This window comes from Rhopalosiphum padi, chromosome 4, assembly GCF_020882245.1.
Source record: "Rhopalosiphum padi isolate XX-2018 chromosome 4, ASM2088224v1, whole genome shotgun sequence".
Lineage (NCBI taxonomy): Eukaryota > Metazoa > Arthropoda > Insecta > Hemiptera > Aphididae > Rhopalosiphum > Rhopalosiphum padi.
The window spans coordinates 41,042,976-41,064,545 of NC_083600.1; the positions used below are offsets into that span (position 1 = coordinate 41,042,976).

General features: G+C 28.5%; 1 protein-coding gene across 2 annotated transcripts in view; it reads right to left on the bottom strand.

The window, feature by feature from the left end:
• Positions 1-19,939, bottom strand: part of LOC132929495 (matrix metalloproteinase-2-like) — a 44,082-nt gene extending 24,143 nt beyond the window's left edge. Inside the window, exons 1-2 of one of the 2 annotated variants that reach the window (XM_060994877.1) lie at positions 19,566-19,939; positions 12,282-12,490 (exon numbers count right to left, since the gene is read on the bottom strand). In XM_060994877.1, coding sequence (XP_060850860.1) covers positions 12,282-12,443 — 162 coding nt within the window. In that variant the 5' untranslated portion in view covers positions 12,444-12,490; positions 19,566-19,939. Of the gene's footprint in view, positions 1-12,281; positions 12,491-18,702; positions 18,721-19,565 lie in introns of those variants that run through there. The other variant, XM_060994878.1, reaches the window with a different exon arrangement.
• Positions 19,940-21,570: the final 1,631 nt, after the last annotated feature.

Sequence of the window (21,570 nt, forward strand, 5' to 3'; positions counted from 1 at the left end):
TACATTTAGTTAAAACAGATTTATATGTATACGTAATACGTTTAAATCAGAGTTTCACATTGTAACAATTATGATACAGTACATAATAGTCTGGTCGATTGTATTTTCGATAAATAAATGTCCGTCTAATTGAGGTGGGTCAATGTACGTAACTGAACATGAGTGATTATGACAATAATTTCCGGATGTTCAACTGCAATCGTTTTCATGTTTATATTAGTTAATAATGATAAATAAAATACATGAATGAAAAATATTATATAATCTTTAAATGTTAATAATATTTGCATACTACGAACAGCAATTACACGTATATCATATGTATAGTAAAAACGCAATTATTTTAATGACGAAATTTAAGCACAGACGGATGATATAGTCATATATAGATACATATATTACTATAGTTACTATAGTACCAGAAATTCACAATCTTCCAAATGGTCACTTAAAATTTATTTCGTTTTAATTTGTCATGTTTATCTTTATTTTAACGTAAATGGGATTCCATCAAATCGGTCGTACATCGTATATATTTTTCCAATATTCCAATGCGTCAGATAGTATTAACTGACATTTATTATCAATATTCTAATAGGGATTATAATTAAGGATAATTGTTGTGAATTATTTTTTGACCTAAATTTACTTATGTTCAGATAAAGTATATACAATGATGGAAAAAAATACATTTGGCGTCGTCTATTACACACAATACTCATAAACCATGTTTCAATACATAATAATATATTATGTTATTGTGTTTATATTAGTAAACATATTATATATTTGTATTTTGTATACAAAAAATAATACTAAAAAAATCTCAAAATAACACATTCAATTACAACTGGTTAAACAAATGTCTTGACATTTGTAACAACAAAAAAAAAAAAAAATAAATAAAAAATACATTAGGTATTAATAATAATAACATTTTCATAAAAGTATATTGTATTTTTTTCTAAAGAATTCTAAAACCTACTCAAAATGTCTTTGGACTAAGACGTTTGACCTTTTCAACAATAATAAAATTCAAAATACTGAATGTTGTGTTCGAGGTCTAATAATATCATGAAATGTTTGTCATTGCGTTGTAGTAGATAGTTTTACGATAAGATTTTGAATACTTAGCATACTCTTTGTAAGCCAAAATGTTATTTATTTGGTTTTACACGGTTCGTCAAGTCGGTGTATCATATCACTTTGACTCTTGGATGTTATACAGAACAGTTTTTAACTTCCGAAATGATCCAAAGAGTTGGAAGAGGCGGTTTACTATGAAAGTGTGAAACGACGCGCGTTTCGGGGGACGATGGAAAAATTAATGTGTTTTAAGGGATCGCGTGTTAAACATAATAATAAAGTTGATGTAGGCATATAACATTATATTATATGTGCATTAAAATTTACCGAGAGACCGGTTACAAATGTCACAAATTACAATACGTGCGTATAATTCGGTATCAAGTTTCATGCGGGATGTGCTAACGAGGTTTTACTACTGAACTCGTGTATATATACATCATTAAGTTTTACGTCATATATTTTAGTATAATATACCATGCGGTTTTAATAGAATAAACTAGTCAACATTTTTTTTTGGAAAATGTAACATAATATGTAAAAATGTATTTTTTTCAGCAAGTTAAATTTGATTAAAAACATTTCAGTGAAAAAATATCGTTTATTTAGTTCAAACACGGTTTTGAAGAGAAATCGCCAACTCTGATCATTGATTTTTACAATGCATAATAATATATTACTATTATTATAAAAAGGAATAGTAATATTTGTATAAAATATGTGTAGTATTATAGCTGTATAAGTGTTTACCGTTTACCGTACATTTAATTACAAAAAAAAATAGTTGTAATCGTATATAAGTATTTTAAACATAATATAATATGGTTATACCTTTATATGTGTTTTTAGAAATGATAAAACGGAAACGATAATTACAAACGATCAAACATATTTTTATTTTCTCCTGTAGATAAATTTATAATCAAATTTAAAAAAGAGAATCAATGCGATTTTATACTGTTATTACGTATTATTAGTCTCCAACAGTTTTACACATTGATTAATCATTATAGATTTAATTTACGTTTAAAACTTTAAAAGTGCTTACGTTTAAGATTATTTAATGATAATGATTTATGGTTTTTGATTGATTTACTCGGTTGGTAAACTATAAACTGTTTTAACGATTCAGATATAGCGTGTATATGTGCACGCACGCACACTGTTCATTATGTGGAAATAGATACGCGTCCTTTCAAATATACGACTCTAATTTGTTATCAAAACTTTAATGGGAAAATAAATAGTGCGCCACACCATATATATTATAGCCTTATAGGGGGGAAACGTGTACTGATATACTGATATTTAAAGGTATAACCTCTTGAACGGCGCGATGCCGTTGTATAACGAAACATGACACGTGCGTCGTGCACGACGTTAAAGAAAATCTGTCAAGAAATCCACGCAAATACGATTCGCAGCGTTCATTTCCGCGTTTAAAAATACACGTGTACACGAACTACGAACGCACAATAGATTTCCGCGTGATCGCGCGTATCGACATTTTTTTAATCGAAAAAACTTTATATTCAAATGTCCATGTCGTGTGATACCCCCTACGCGATTCATAATAATATAATATATAAAATTATAAAATATTAAAATTCATATATAATTGCATGTGAACGAGTGAACAAAAATAAGGAAAACGAATGGTTTTCCTGATCAATACGTTATATACACGCTACGGATGTATACATTATATTATGCTTGTACACTATGTACTATATAAGTAGGTATAGCAATATAGAAAACTATAATGGTAATACATTTGTGTCGGAAACGAATAACGAACGGCAACGCGCCGTATTTTGTACGCTTTATAATCATAGGTTCTAAATATTCTAATGCCGCGAGTCACGCGCAGTGACATAGTAAACAAAACAAAACTCGTTTTTCCAACTACAGGCGGCGGGGGTCACGGGACTATTTAAAAAATTGTTTTTAAAAACACATACATTGTTTTGATTTTATTTTTCTATTTCTACGTGGACATGGATTTATACATTAAACTGTTAAAGTACCTATAATATATTGGGAATAAACAAAAATATTTTATCCGGTTGAAAATGAATTTTGTTTCGTTTTGCAGCGGTGTGAGTATCGAAATGCAGTTTTGAGTTCTAATGCAATTAGAATATAGTTGTCCTCGAATAACGATGGTGATTAAGCGATTCAGATGGGTTTTTTTCCATATTTTTGAACGGCGATTGTTCTTTGTACGACAACTAAGAAGTGACTAATACTGAATAATAGGACATTCTTTTCTTAACGTATACATGTATACATAGATGACTATGTATGTGCCCGTGATAGACACTTGGTCTTCGATTTGATAACTGGATGACCCATTAATCAAGAGCCACTGGACACCACTCGTACACAATATATACTTCCGGAGACCACTCGAAGTATAAAATAAAGATAAACAGAACGTTTTTTTCCGACATAATGTATAATTACATTCAATGTATACACACGCGGTGGGAGATAATATACAATGCGCACACGAAACGATAAAATATTGTATGGATTTCAGTTGCGGAAGCGACGGCTTGTTTAGCGATTAATATTGTAATGCTGCAGTGTCGACTTACTTTATATTACACATACACGTCGTGTAAAATTTATTTATCCCAGTCGTGGTCGTTTAGGGGAAAGCTTCATTTTTAAAACCTGCAGCAACGGGCTGCGAGGAGTAATAAATAAATAAGGTGTTTATATATAGAAGAATAAACATTCTGAAGTTTAAGAAATGAAAATTCTTCGTTAACATAATACGTACGTAAAAGGTACGAGTATAATGGGTAGGTATATTTTGTATATATATATATATATGTTATCATTATAGATGGGTATACCAACCAGTGATATATAGCTGTTATTACTGTTCATAAGAGTATTATAAGTTTGGGATAACTGGAATATTGATGAAATATATTTCCAATTAGTTGACCTTCTGAGATGATATCGTTATAGTTTTATATAACAAGAGTAACGATGAATAAATAGAAAAATAAGCAATGTGGTACTAAAATAAAAATAAGAATAAAAATATTGATTTAACTCTGTATAGATGTTATTAGGTAATACATTTGTGTTCTTCAATAGTTCAATACATTTTTGACCTATAATCTATATATATATATATTGAGCATAATATTTAAAAAAAATAATTTATATAGGATGAGATTAAAAATTGTAAATACTATTATTAATACTATAATATAATGTCCACCATAAAATGTGTTGGACTAAATAAGGTTAAGTTGAAAAGTTTAAAGGTAAAAATGACAGAAGGTGTTTCTTATTATTATGTGGTTCTGTGAGGTGTATACAAAAGGTCATACAATTTATTCACCGTATAGCTAGTGTCGTCAGGCTGACATATTCATACGAATGAATAAGATATTAACGATAAAAATGATAATTTCTTTACTATTAAAATTGATTTTATTCACCCTTAAAATATACGAATACGAAGAATTTTTACTGTATAGTATATAGTGGAATATCATGACAATGTTTTCATGAATTAATGAGTTAATAAAAAAATAAAAAAGTGTCATAATATTTTAATAGTTGAAATTGAAAGAGATAATTTATTATATACCTAACCTAATATAATTATATATAATTACGTCGGCTGTTAAAATCTTAATGTCGTTTAATATTATGCCAGTCTGTTCAGGAAAAGTACACGATAAAAGGTAACTATTATTGTCAATAATTTATTCAGTCATATATTTTACAAAAATAACGTACGTCCCCTAGATATAAATATTAAAATATATTATGTGTACCTACTATATAGTATTAAATTGATTTAATAGACACGACGATGTCTATACCGGAAACGATGAACTTGTAATTCTTAGAACTGTTTTCATTTTTAATCAAAGAGTAAAATAATCGTAATATTATAAATTTATTATGATACAGAGATTGAGTGAGTGTTGTAAACTATAACATGTATGTAAATATAATATACATAAGTACTCGTATATTGTCTTGATAATGGTATACTTTGTATCGTTATATTAAATTAAAACAAATATAAACAATCACTTCCGTATTAGTGCACTTGTTGAGATTTTTCGATATTTATTATCCTTGACTTTTAAAGGTATATGTGTGTCCTGTATAAACATTAATCATAATATACTACATTATTACCTGTACGGCTAGCCGCGAGGGAACTATCGACAATTGGTGTTTATATTATTATTGTTTCAAATGTCCTGTCTTTCATGTACCTACCTATCACTCCACCGTATATAGCAAAGCAAGGTCTGTGTGGAAATACTATGTACTGGCTCCAGTGACTGTCTTGTTATTTTTTCCTTCGATTATAAAGAATACGAGTAGTAAAAAAAAAAAGAATCTCCTCCATCGATCAACCATCCATACAAACAGAAGAGGAAAAACAGTATACCTATAATATATATAATATACAAACATCGATAACCATATCTGTCGATAACCAACATTATACAGTCAACTAAATCAAAAATAGTCGGCAGCGAGTCGCATGTAGCGATACCTCTAATTCTCCACCCCTGCTTCAATCGTGAGGTTTTAAAAACTCAGTATCGCCCGTTCTCTTGTAATGATGACACATGTGTTGACACAACTACGCGATAACGACAGTCCGTCGAAATGAAAACAAAAAATATTTCTTCAGCTGCTCTTTAGTTAAAATGTTTTCACGAAAATAGTATTCGAATTTATGACATATCAAAATATTTTACTGAATTAAAATGAATTAAGTACTCCCAATAGTCAAGTGTAAAAACATAACGATATTTTTTTACTTTTAACTTTTGAGTCATACTAAGCAATCATCGTTCAAAGTGATTAATAATATATATAATGAAAGTTTTAAGCAAAGTGATTTCACTTAACCATTCTGTAGCAAGTTGCATATTAGTTTAATAATATCTTCGGAGTTCGGAATAAAAACATGACGAATTTATTTATAACTATGTCATACAAAAAAACTAGAAAGTAACACGAAGAATGAAGATTATAGAGCATTATTTTTATTCAAAATAAAATAATTCACACAATATCCTGGTATTGAAAATAAGAGGTTTTGCTCCATTCAGGATTTCACTTGTGTTTATTTTAATGAACACGTTAGTCAATTGAAAATTATATAAATATAATATATCAAATTAGTTAATAGATGGTACTTTTATTACCAATAGCCGTCAAAATACCTAAAAAATATGTTTTACAATATTTTTGAACGACGAAAAAAACGTATACAAATATAGGTATAATTATGTATAATGTATAATATTTAAAAGTGAAAACTTATTTAGTATCATGAAATATTTTATGTATCTAAATAGTTTGAAACCGTTTAAATGACTGAACCATTTTAACGGCTTCATATAAACGCAGAATATATAATATAATATGTTTTATTCATTTTTTTTACATTGTGTAATATATTAGTGTTATTAAATATTTTATACAAAAAGGCGGATGTTATTTAGTATTAAATTTGGCTGATAGGACTCTGAATTAGGTATTTACACTACACCAATCATAATCTAATAAAATGATTTTCTTAATTAAATTAAAATCATTTAAGTATTTCTTGAATAACAAGGAAACCTATTGTTAAATAATTAAAACATATAAAGATTTTTTTAATTGTCAGTAAACAATAAGTTTAATTAAATTGAATACAAATTATTGTCACTAGCCTCCAACAAAAGATTTTTAAAAATGTGGAAAAGAAATTTAAATTTATATGAACAGTTTTATAATATTTATTACAGTATAGACTAAAGTTAGACCTTAAATATATATATTATATATGTTTTATTGGAACCATATTTCTATAATATGATAATAAATTCTGTATGAAAAAATCAAATATTAAGAAAAACTAAAAAAAAACAAAGTTTATAGAAGTTTAAGTCTGTACATTTATTAAAAAAAACCAACAATTATATTAATTATTTATTTGGATAATAATTGTTATTCATTTAAACAGTATAACAGTTCAACTTTATAACTTAAATTTTTTTATTAGAGTTCTTTAATTATTGAGAATAGAGATACGGACTGTACAACAATTGTGTTAATTCATAAGGGATGATAGATTGTTCAGTATATATTATAATATACTACTACTATATAACGTATTTTATAACCATAGAACTATGGATACTTGAAAGTTATAATAAAGGGTTAATATTTTAATCCAATAGATCTATAGTCAATAGTGATCATCTTGTATAACAAAATTATACAGTTGTTTAGTGACCTCCTATTCTTTAAATATATAATTACATTTTTAATTATTGATAATTAAGTACTACATTATACCGATAACGGATTATATCGAACCATATTTATCTTTCTATTTAATATTTTTGATATCTATATTATAATTAAACACTTCGTCTAATGTTTATTATTTAAATATACAAATTCTATATTCAGTATATTCGTCTATACGCGACTAATCTTTAATATAGGTACCTAAACAGGTGTCTTAATCTCGTATTTTACATAATTAATATATTTTATATTGGTATACTACATAGTTATCTATAATATTTAAATTAAAAGTAATTAGAATAAATGAAATAATATTTTATAAAATTTAACAATAGTCCGTAGACCGTATGGCTGTATAAGCATTGTTTAATGTTATAACAAAAACCCACAGCGTCAATTATGTGTAACAAACGAGAGATTAGCTATATTGTATTTTTTTTTCTTATGTAGACTAGACATAATAAATCAAAATATAAATAGAAACTTTGTTTGGAGCATTTAGATATATAAGAAAGGACGCCGTGACTCGTGCGGTTAAATTATAGTTAACTAGGTAATTTAAATTCACAAAATTGATGGGATTTTTTTCTAGACAATTATTTTTCTTGATTCAATTTTTCAAACAATAACAGACGTTGTACGTAATCATGCGAGTTTTGGGAAATATACTTAAATATATTTTATGATATACCACTGCGCCTGCGGTACAGATGCAGTACAGTGACACACCCTATATAATAATAACATTACACGGTTAGGTATTGCTTAGAACATAACGCCGTCGAGCTAACAATCGTTTCTATACGGTGTAATACGTTTTATCGTATAACCTACCGCAACGTACGGTCACGCGGCGCACCTCTATTTATAAAATGGTATATTAATATACTACCTACCCCATCTATATAGGTTTACGTTTCACGAATACTCGTGTATATAATATTTTGTATATTCTATTCTTTTTGGGGCTGCAGAACGCCATGTGTTATTGAACAGAGGCGGTGTCCTGGGTGCAGGATTATTATTATTAATTAACATTTTCCCCAGACGTCATCGATCTCAGCTCGCGTGATGTACACTATCAAAAAAATAATAGATATAAATATCGCAGCCGAAGTCTGGTCGATTGTTTTGAATGATGGATATATAATATATATAATAATACATCGCGTTATAGACTTTAAGTAATATAGCACATAGATATATGCCTATACTTACTGGCGTCCTACAATCCTACAACGTCCATAATATTATATATATACATTACAGTAATAGAGTATTACGGACATTATTGGATACAAACGGTCCCCAATTGTTACACCTCTCCAATTCTTTTTACAAAACCATTCATACAGTTCATATATGACTCACAATAGATTTTCTCAAACTGCACACCTGCGTTCGGACTTCAATGAAAAAATAACATCAACCATACAACTTTAACAAAAATTATTATTAAATTATTTAGTTAGTTACATTAGTCCTGTTTGTATTATGTGTTGTGAGTACGGCTATAAGCAACGGCGATACACGAAGCGTTTGTAGAGTGACCTCGAGTACAATGCTATTATTTCTTCCTCGGCTTGACTCCACAATAATAGAATAAAAGACTGTCGGAATTCGTAATCATGATAATATGTAATAATAAGGAATAACAATACAAATCAGACTTGTCCTTCCAACACTTTCTGTACCACCAGTTCCTCTGGTGTTTTTCAATCAGCGAGTAGCGATGAGTCTCTATTTTTTTTACACATTAAACCACAACGACAACGATTTAACGAGTTAGAACACGAAAAGAAATTAATTTCCATCAATATACTTAAATACAATATGAATGCGTATATGTAGGTAGGTACTTGCTATGGTGTAGATTTATTATATTTTCGATATGTTTCCTGAACAGATTAATGTTTATATTGTAGACTCTACAGTGTGGAGTGTTAATTTTTAAATTTTGAAACCTTATATAATCATTAATTTGGTGTAATAGTTTTATATTTTAGGTGGAAAATTATGTTGTTGAACAATAAATACTTTTTTAAACTTATAATATTCTTAAGTGACGTATATTCAAGTGGCTAAATACTTATAGGAATACATATGTTTAGTGTAGTATTATTCTGTCTTTTTATTTCTAATTCAAGTCCTACTTATATCAATATTTGTTTATAAACACGGACAAAGCTCGTTTGTACTAGTTGAAAGTAATCATAATAAAAAATTGCAACCCATTTGGACGGGCTAAAAATTGCCGTCAAAACATAATTTATTAGCGAAATCCGGGGGCGGTAAGGATCTTAAGTCTAAACCGGCGTGGCCCGACAGTGATAAGACACGCGTATGCTAACCTAACCCGGTGGCACGAATAGCGAATTTTATCAAAATATGTAACTGTGATACGCAAGTTTGAAATGTTAAAATATAATGTTTTGATTTGTGGCGTGCCGGATCGGTTCCACCGTTGTCTGTGCAATGATAAGATAATGTGTGTTAAAGTCACACGGTCTTGCTCTCGAATAATACCCCACAACTTGGAATGGGTCGAATTACACAAATGTTCACACACTTGAACTCGAATCGAACGTTTTGAACATTCAGACTTTAAACTCAATTCATTAATCTGTTTTAATTTTGAACGATAACATATTCTGTTTTAATTGATGGTGGCCAGACGACAAGAAATACGGGAAATTGAAAAATGTATTCCGAGGTACGACTGTTTATATATTTTATAAAACATATGATATAGCTTCGACGTCGAACTCGATTTTTCTCGAATTGTTCGAAATGGTCGAGTTCAATTTCGAGTATTAATTTTCGACGTGCCTCGCAAACCCTTCAAGAGTTCGATAAGTTTGGGAACGCATCGTCGCTACCCACCACGCGACTGCGTTAAAATGGATGATCAGTTTGAATCGAAAACATCCAATAGAAACGGTCGTGCTTACGACGGTTAAGCGCTCGGATTGTTATTTATAATGAGCTACTGTTCAATCGCTCTGCAGTATACGGTGTCTGAACGGATGCTGCGAAAACGCATTGCAGGCCTACAACACTGCAGCAGAGCCGCCGTCACTCGGTGCGTTCTTTTCCCGTCCGCCGAACAGATGCCCAACGGGCGATGCGCCGATCGACTGATGACGAATATCGTCGCAGCTAGAAACGGCGGAATCGGTTTCTCCTTTGGTGTCCAATTCACCGTCCAAGAACGCGTTCCTTCTCGACTATCGCCACGTTTTTATTTTATAATATAAAATATATTATATATGTTTTTCCTCGTCGCAACCCGACACGCGGTACGCGTTTATCCGACACACCCGTGAACCGTCGTATGTCAACGGGTGTATCTCTGTGTGTTGTTCATTATTGCTTCATTTTTATTTTTGCTCCGTTACGATCGATGGCCATAATAATATTATAATTACTATATCATTCATTCGACTGTTGCTGCTACCGTTGACAAATATAAGTTCAGTCTATCTGTTGACAATTCCATACTAACTATATTTACTAACTTATGACTATATAGCTACGAGTAACACATCAAATTATTTTTCGTCGATTGTATATTTTTAGAATAATTAATATTCTGTCTGGTTGCCTTCGTTAGTGACGTTAATTTATAGGCATACATATGCACACGTTATACGTACCTAAATAATGTATAATCGCGTATAACTATACTTATTTATTATATCTATATGTTATAGTCATATAGTAAAAGTGCTACAAATTCAAAAAAAAAATCGTTATTACACGGTCTATTTAGAATATGATCACAGTATTTTTTTCGACTAACTGAAATAAATATTAATAATAGGTGGGTAAGTTACCCATATAATTTTTAAATATTTCAGTTGTTTTTAAAATTTATCAGTAATATCTAATACAGATTAGACATATTATACGAATATATAATACACACATACATATTTATATAAATTTTCAAATTGAGGATGTTCCGAAAATATATAGTAATTTTGTAAATATGGTGTTCATAATTCTCCGATTTTGACGGTGTTAGATGCCCTAAAATCTAGATATTGTGTTTATCATTAGTATGGTGTAAATTAAATAGCTAATGTTTAGTATACACACGTCACACATCCTAAAAAAATTGTTACATCTTATGTAATTGAAGTGTTTTAAAAACAAAATCTATTAAAATATATGGTAACAATAAATATATATATATTTCATATATTATGTATTACTATATATTAGTATATATTAGTCTGGCAATAATAATCAATTAAAATACTCAGTCATACATGAATACTATTGTTTTTATATTTATTAGACGAATAAACACGCAATTCCGTTTTATACCATACAACTAAATTTGGTCCTTACACTCCAAAGTTTAAGCCTCTCAAATCAACATTATTTTTATATCACAAATTAAATGTCATCGTTTAATAGTATTCGTATTACATAAAGTTTACTAAGATATACTACTATTTGACTTTATGTCCCAGTAAATAAAAACAAATTGATGAATTTTCTTCGAATGCACTATCTAGAGTTCAATTATTATAATTACTAAAATTTAAAAATAATGCTTCTATTAAAATTTAAGAAATTATTGTTTCGATTTAGTCAATAATGACATTATCGTATTTTACCATGTATCTAACTATTATAAATTATAAAATGAACTATAACAATAACGTGAAAGTTTGAATATGTAGCAAATAATAGTTTGTACGCATTATAACCTTATAGCTGTGCTAGTCTGTGATGCCTACGTATTTAACAAAATATGATAAACTTATAAAATTATATCATAATTTAATAAATTGTTAAGAATACGGTATAGCAATGTATACCTAGATTAAGGTTAAATAATAATATTAAATCAACTATAATAATGTCATTTATTCACGTACCACATCATCGTATATTGGCGTTGACCGGATTCGTCGACGCGTATTGCTGTATTCTTGAACGGGTCTTGAAAAAACGTTTTGCACACTAATGGCCAAAAGTAACCATCGAACAACCGATAATTTGAACGGCATAGGCTCGACGAACATTCGGGCCGTTAGCATGTTATCGTACGCCAAGCAACAGTCATTTATGTTTGATATAACACGTGCTGCGAAACACAATATGAACGTCATTAAAATAACAACTAAGAGAATTAAGAGAATATACAACACATTGAAATATTGGAATATTGGATACATATACATTCTAAATACATGCATAGACTGATGGATACTTAAAATAATTTTACCGAATACATTTTGTCAGGTTGCATATTGTATTGTTCTATATAGTAGGTAAATGTTTACATTATTCGTCTCTCCGTAATATCATGAGAAGGTACATTCAATTTTTTTTAAAATAATTAATCACAAAAAATATTACAAAATCAATATTTTAGACAATTTAATAATAATTAACGATAATGAGTTAATAGCATATTGATATTTAATACACGACAAAGAATTTTGAGTTAATATTTTAATAGGTTCATAATCTTTATAATTATAATTTCGGTTCTTTATTATTCATTATATTTACTATGGTAAATTTGACTAATTAAATTTATTTATTTTATAATCCTATAAAATGATTAATTTAATTGAAGCTAGTTTAACAGGATCAAAAAACTGTTCCAACATTAAAACTTTTCACATATCGGCAATGACGGCAATGAAAACTAATAATAATGTATAAAGTGTTATTTATTTTTATAGCCTATATATACTTATTGATACTAACGAATAATAGTACAGTTATAGTGCAGTTTGTATTATTGTATTACTAAATTGAATGATGAATTTGTTATTTCCTTCTAAACTTGCATTTAAGTCATAAATTATAAATACGGATATGGAATTATTTTGAATAAAAGTTTTTAAGAATTCTTTAACAACAACAATATAATATAATATATTACCTAATAATATTATACATTTTGTATATACACATAAAATAAACGATATCCACTCTCAAGTGATTTAGTAATAATAGCACAGCACTATAACAATACAAAAAAAAAATACATTCATTAAAAAAAAGTATTAGTGCATTTTTTATGCTTATTATAATTTATTATATAACCAATATAGTCATATAATATGGAGTATATTTTAGCGTTTTTACGAGGGCATAATAAAGCGTTTCGTGGAATACGTTTTTTTGTGCTAGAACTACTGAGGATTGTCGAGATAATGACCTATAACGTGTATCCGGTACAAGACATGTCGACTAAAAGGCAAACAATTAAGCAGCTACTTCAAATTATGCAGTATTATATATTAACGACGAAGCCCACCCCGACGCACGTTCAACACGCATGCAAATAGTAGAAACATGTCAACGGAATTTTCGTCTTATACAAAAGACACGTTGTAGGTATTGAGTATTCGCCCAAGCATATTCATTCTTTTTTTTTTCAATTATACAGTTATTCAAAATATGATTTTTGAAAATTTTAAATATACTTAAATACCATATTTTAAAATTCTTGAGATTTTTTTTTTGTACGATTCAAGGGTTGTCTTGTGAAGTTACAAACTTATGTTTTTTTTCAAACGAAAATTCTCTTTTCTATTGTAAGTTCAAAAATCCAAAATAAAAAGGTATTCATGGTTAATGAAAAAATGGGGGTTGAACATGCTTGATGGTTAATCACCTCGTACGACAACATTATCGTATATACAATATGCATAACTTTTTGCTACGTTTATTGTTTGGTCAGTGTTTGGTCAGTGTTTTATTTTTGTTTTTTTTCTACGGGCACGCCGCGATCGCTTCTAATACAATAATCGAATACCCAACGATAACAATATGACTTACAATACATAAATATCACGACTATTGTTAATTTTATACACGGCTGCAGTGCTACGCACAATAACTCGCAAATTGAGCACGTCCACGCGATATCCGTTATAGTTTTGGCCTGTTGGCACGCCGCGGGAAGACGAGACGCCGCGCTGTTCGGTCGGTGTCCGCGAGTACGTGTGGTTTTTAGTCGTTTTCGAGCTACTCGCAGCAGCGAGTCCCAGGACTGCGTACCTATATATATACCGTATTGGTCGTATAAGTCGGGAGCCGCGAAGTTTGCCGCTCGCCACCAGAAACACGATCGATATCAGAACGTGCGATGATGAGTCAACGAAAGTTTCACTACCGTACAACACAATAATACAACTATAGTATATTATTATATTGTTTTTTTTCATCGGTGTGGTGCGTAGACGACCGCGCCGGAACTCGTAGACGTAATACTTCCCCGAATCCGCGCGTATTATTGTTATTATTATAAATTTATAAATTATCATGTTTACGGGACGATAATGTTTATTGAGCGTTTTACAGGTGCGCGATCGATCCGTCGTATAATATTATACCATGTTATTTTGTATAATAGTGTAACAATTTTAATAATATATTTAAACATTAAACGTGTTATGTATGGGGTACGCGTTGTGATTGGCGTACCGTTTTTAGCAGATATCGAATTTCAAGAAATTCAAATTATCTATACGCGTATAATCGACGTAGTCTACGCACCAGTAAAAAAAGGGTTCATTAACTACGCGATGATGAGTGTAAATAAATAATAACATTATTAGATCCATCTTTCGACAACAACAATAGGTGTACGTACCTACGCAAATGCCAAATACTGCAACTCATAACATAATTGTTACATAATGTAAGCAAGTACAACGAAGGACAATTGTTATTTTGTCGATTTGATTGTTTGTACAACGCATAGTTTCATAATTTCCAATTAATTAAACCCTTTTTGATAGATTTTTTTTTTTATCGTGATACAATAGTAAGGTAACTGTTTTTATTTTATTTCTAATTATGAACAGAATCGACAATAACAAAAAATTCAGATAATGGTAACAACTAACAATAACATACGAACAAATAATATATTTTAGTCCATTTAGTTTTAGTTTTTGTTGTGGAAACCCCGTTATTGACCGAATTTAAAGGTCAGCCTGGCACTAGAATAGCTAAGTATAATAATCATGACTTCCTATAATAATATTAATAAATTAGTAACCGATTTGTAATAGTTTTTAAGTTATACACAAAATTCAGAATTTTTAACCTAAGCCCTGTGCCTTGAATTCTTATTCTTACATATTCGAAATACTGTAAAATTGAGATGGCCCATCAAAGCCGTTCAAACGAAAAAACTATTCTCTTATTCACAAAATTTTTCAAAGTTCGGCAACCGCTCACTTTTGTCTTTCTCAAAAATGTCCACTTATACATATTTTTTTACTCTCGGTGCTATACTAGAGGGCTGCTAGGAAAACATATTGTAATACAATTATTATAAGTATTTATGTATACTATTAATAAAATTATAACTTTTAAATAGTTATGTAAGTTCGCTACATTTTTAGAATCTCCCATTATTTTAGGTGTTATTGTGTCCATTGGTTTTGGCGTCTAAATACGCATACCATTGACCCAGACCCAAAAAATAAAGTATATCGAAACATAGTATTAGAAGTTTATTTGTTTATACATTTATAATGATATCATAGATCACGTGATGTTAGTTGTTTTTTGCAATTAACACAATACATATTATACATAATGTCATATAATGACACTGCGGTTTTCCAAGAAATCGTTGTATATTATATATCATTTATTTTTTTATAGCAATAAAAATCTACTTATTCTTTTTTGTTATGTTGACAACAGAAAGCGGTTACCCCTATATGTATAATATATTAACACAAGTGTTTATAATATACAAGTTACTGTCATTTTTGGCAACCCACTTATTTAATGATAAGTATACGATTTGTGAAAAAAATGTTAAGCAAATCAAATAATAGTAGAAATAATGTGATAAGAAATATTATAGGTACAAATTGTTAATAATTCATGTAAAACAAAAATGTTTTAAACCTACATAAAAATACAACCATTGCTCTATGTAGCACTTTGTTGAAAAAAATAAACAAGGCTACATCAAAAATTTGTATTTTTTTATTATATATATTTTTTTTTTTTGTTATTAGGTGTATTATATAGCAGATTAATGACAGTTATAGAATAGGAAATTGTTTAAAATGTTAAGTTCTTATTAGAATTTAAATAGCGAAATTATAAAAATGACGTAGGTATACAAACACGGCAGATCGCCAACGTTTTAAGTTTTGTATTTACGTTTATCCTAAAACAAAATAATTACTTATATAGTTATATAATAAAAAAAAACCGAATTTAAACTAAAAGATTAAACATAAATTCAACAACACAATTTTAATGAGCAAACAATATTTTTACATATTAGTTATATAAAATACTATATAAGTTTATTAAATTAAGCGATTTGATATGATAATTTATTATTTAAATAATAATAAAATATATTATGTTAATGGTAATAAAAAATAATTGTTAATATTTTTCTTTTTTTGTCAGGCTTATCTATTTAATAATATAATAACATACTATCTATACTATTAAACTATAAAAAAAAAAAAAAAAAAATACTATAATTTTCTTCTAATTGGTGTAGTGTAATATATAATTTCATTTCATTGAATAGTTTTTATTCCAGTAAATTACCATCAAATAAAAATACATTAACATAGAATTTTTAAATTAAAAAAAAAATATTATATTATTGGAATTGTCGAGATTTTACAATTAGCCAATTGAATATCATATATACTGTAAGACCCTAATTTGGAAATGTATTCAAATCAAATATAATTTATTTTTTTTAATAATACATTTTACTGAAAAGCATAATATATTAGGTATTTTACTTTTGACTGACGTAAAAACAGACTTATAAACAATTTTAAAAAAATTATTGGATAAGGTCATTATTTAGAAACAATTGAAATCTTTTATGTACAATTTTTCGGTCGTTAGAAATTTCATTAATACTATAGTGTTCATTTTAAAAATATATTATATAAGCAACCCAATTGTTGATCAATTGTTTTTCAGAATATGTTTTAGTGTTTTGTAAGATGTAATTCTATCACAGTGCTAGTATATTGTATTGATAATATATACATTATACACAAATACACATTAACGTACCTATAACCTACTCTTGTTTCAAATATCGCAACGAGTTTACTCAGTTTCCGTTGGTCAAATGTATAAGAACTTTACTACTTCAGTAGTGAGAGTATTCGATTTTAAAATGGGAGAGAACCTTTTTCGATAAATGGTAGTTTTTCAATAACAAGGAGAAAAATGGCTCCATCGAGTCGGCCCAGCTACTATTTTAATGTAACTCGGGGTACATATGGTTTGTGGGTGGTGAAAGGTGTTGGCGGGGAATAGTAATAAAATCCTTTAGATGCCGTAAAAACGTATACATAATACGTATCGACACAGTGTAGGAGAGGGGCCGCACTTCTATATAGAAGGGTTAAAGACCTCCCAAAGTTTCATTTTAAATTACAATAATAATTGCGATAAAATGTGAAAAATAAAACAAGAAACATCGTAGATGAAATGTTTAGAAGAGAATGGTATTGAGAAAGAGAATAAACATCGATAAAGAAATCAACGATAATTCACACTTATATAATAGTGTGACCGAAACTATAAATAGTATAGACATATTTTCAACATAAAGATATTCATCATTATGATAAATACGTACGATTGGTGCAAATATTACATTAATTGAATTTCATTTAATTCAAATGGCGTTATACGATTATTTTTGTAACATAACTACGTATCTATATTGTACATAAAGTATAAGTCGTGATCTGTATATAACAAGTGGAATAGTTAAGTATTGTCAATACATTTTGGAAATAAAAGCTCAAATAAATATTTTTACAAATGTTATAATCTATAAATTTATTTTTTGTTCTTTAAATCTAATTCATAGAAAATAATACAAATAGTGAGTTAAGAATTATACGAGTCTTTTAAGATTAGGTATAGACTCCTAACAAAATTTGTTACACTATTTATTTTATATCTACCACGTATTTGCACTATAATTTTGTGTAATTTTATTATAATGTAAATATATCGATACTAGATGTATATATATGTATTAATAAATTATTACTTATGGTATTTTGAAAAACGTTAAGTAAATCATACATAAATAAAATATATTTTAGTGTTTAAACGTGATAAGCATCTATTGAATCATTATCACTATGATAATTTAAATTGGATGATAAAGTCATATAGTATTAGATACTATAATATACGTATAATATGTATGCTATTTGTGTAAATTGATGCATGATATAAACTATAAAGTTTATAATAACATAAATGATCATATTATTATACTCTGAAATAAAAAATATTACGTACCTAATACCTAACTTAGGTAAGTTACATTCGCTGCTTTTACTATTTATTAAACATTCATGTATAAACTAAACTAATTTTTGAAACTTTGTTCAATTTATTTTAGTTGATTCGTTGTAATAAATTGTATTGACAGAAACTTTAAAATCTGAAAACCAAAAATAATATAAATTTATTTTTATGTATATTTTATATGCAATACCTATGTCCTATACAATGTTATATTTATAAACTTTAAGAGAATATCAATTGTTATACATATTTGATTGAGCTTTCAAAATAATTATTCATAATATTTTAATGTCGAAGAAATAATATTGTGTAGAAATTAATACAATAACTATATAATATTATGATATAATTATATATTTTATTTAGTATATTGTGTTTTTAATTTCTATCGTGTTTAGTAAGTTTATTGATTTTATGTATGCGAAAAATAGAACACGTTATAGCATTATGCAAATTTTAACCAATGTAAAGAAAATACTTTTATACAAATTAACAGTATAACAGTACTAAAATATATCTAATGTATATAAAAATATTCAGGCCTTAATACTAAATTTAAATTTCTATAAATATATAAAATTAAATTAAATAATTCTATATTTTATACACACCTAATTATAAACTATTTATATTATTGAGTTCAATAATTTGTAACTAAAAGGTTTAAATGCTAAATAAAAATAATATATGCAAGTATTATTTTTGAATAAAAAAAAAACACAAAAACAAATGTTAAGCAAGTAGAACTGATTCTCAAAAATGCTGTCAAAAATCATTCAAATCGACGGATAAATGCGTTTTTCGTATATAAAATATTATTATTATATAATAACGAACCAAAAACTCTGACTTACTCAACAACACCGGCGTGCCGATGTAATATTATATTATTATATCAATATCAGCATTAAATTGATTCACTCGCCAGATTTCCGAAAGTTGGCGATGGGGTGACTACTCGTCGATCGTATTTGATATGATATATAAAATATATATAAATATAATATATAAAATATATATAAATATAATATATAATAAAAATTTCAATACGTTAAAAACTACGTCTGTTAAAATTTTATCTTATACGAAAACTATTACGCGCTCGCACACATTTATCATAATACGACTATGGGTAAATGATTATTTTCAAAGTGGTCCAAAATGAAAACTAACAAACAGTCCCAATCAATACACAACCGCACGCGTCCGCCACGGCCGCACCACTGCCGGACGGTCGGTCGTTCATTCAACTTGCTGCTACCGATGCCGCCGCCGCCGCCGTCTGGTCCGTGCCCGACGACAATATCTGTGGTCGCCGCTGTACATGTGCAGCATCGGTCGCCCGTACGTACGTTATACGGAGTGGTCCGTTTGTAAATAGCTACATGATATTATCTTAAAGTTTTGAAAAAGAATAAACGGTATTTTGAAATGTATTATCATGTAGGCATAATTATTATAATATTATGATAAAATTAATTTTTTACACAAAAACAAATATAATTTTTCACTGTAATATAGGTCTTAAGTATGGGTAAAAAAAAAATTTGTATAGCGAAAAAAATGCAACGTTTTTTGGATCGTAATAACGATAGTTTCCCAAGTTACCAGTGGCGTATCCCTCTCCAACCAGCTATATTAACAAACTTTTATTGTTAATTGATTATGTTTTTTTAGTATTTTGGGCTTGTCCTTGCCCCCCATTTTAAAATCCTGGCTACGTTACTATACTAGCTACGTATTATTTCTTGATATAAAAATTAAAGGAGTGACATGTTCTCAAATATTAATTTAAACATTTCTATATTGAACACAAAATTATATTTCATACTCTACTTATTATAAACCATTGCTTACAATACTTGTTGATATAAACAAATAAATCTCAACATCAGTAATATACTTTATGGCCTGCCATAAGCCATATTAATTATTAATGATGTTATGTTTTTCCCCAAAAGGTAGAAACTTAAGGTTTTTTTCTTATATATATAGTGATCGAATATATCTACTTAGGTAAATAGTGGACCTATTCGATGTTCATTTATATCAAACTATCAAAGTTTTCAGAAAATAATAATAAAAAAAAAGCGCATCACCCTGTATATTGTGCGTGTGTGCAGTAAATTAAACGGTGGACCCGTCCAACAGACATTATTATTTGCGCGACGAAAACTAGTTTGCAGTTTTTATAGTTGCGGGTTGTTCTACCGTGCGTAAATATGTGGCGCAATAAAACTGTTGTCATATTAGATCTATATTATACCTAATTTATAAATAGTCATAGAAATTCTAATTAGTGCAGTTACACTGAAACTAAACAGTATACTATATCGTATTTCGAAAAATAATGATATTTTGAAAACCTTTGTATACTATTATGGTACTTATAATTTACCACAGTATCTATAAAAATATTTTAAGTTTTAACAAGAAAGAGTGGTGACGGCAACTGGAGAAGCAGCACCAACATATACCCTTTTGGTTTTTACTCCACTAAATATTAAATGCTTTCAGGTATGAAATAATATTATTACGACAATGGTTCGTTATTTTATGTTCACAATTGTAGATAGATATCCCATGGCATGGGAGTATCCTGTGGGCTGTGGTACACATTTGCACATACCTACAATTCTGTGAGTGGCAATAGTGAGTTAAAATATGTCATAATATAATATTATTGTCAAATTGTTTTTGACAATAAATTAGTAAGAAAAAAGGATATGCTAGAAAATTGTATCTAATATAAGATAAGGTGTAGGGGAGGGTGTTAATTTTTTTCGAAGAATCATAACTTATACATATAGACCGGCACTAGATACCATTGGACTACACTCTATGCAGAAAGAGAATACG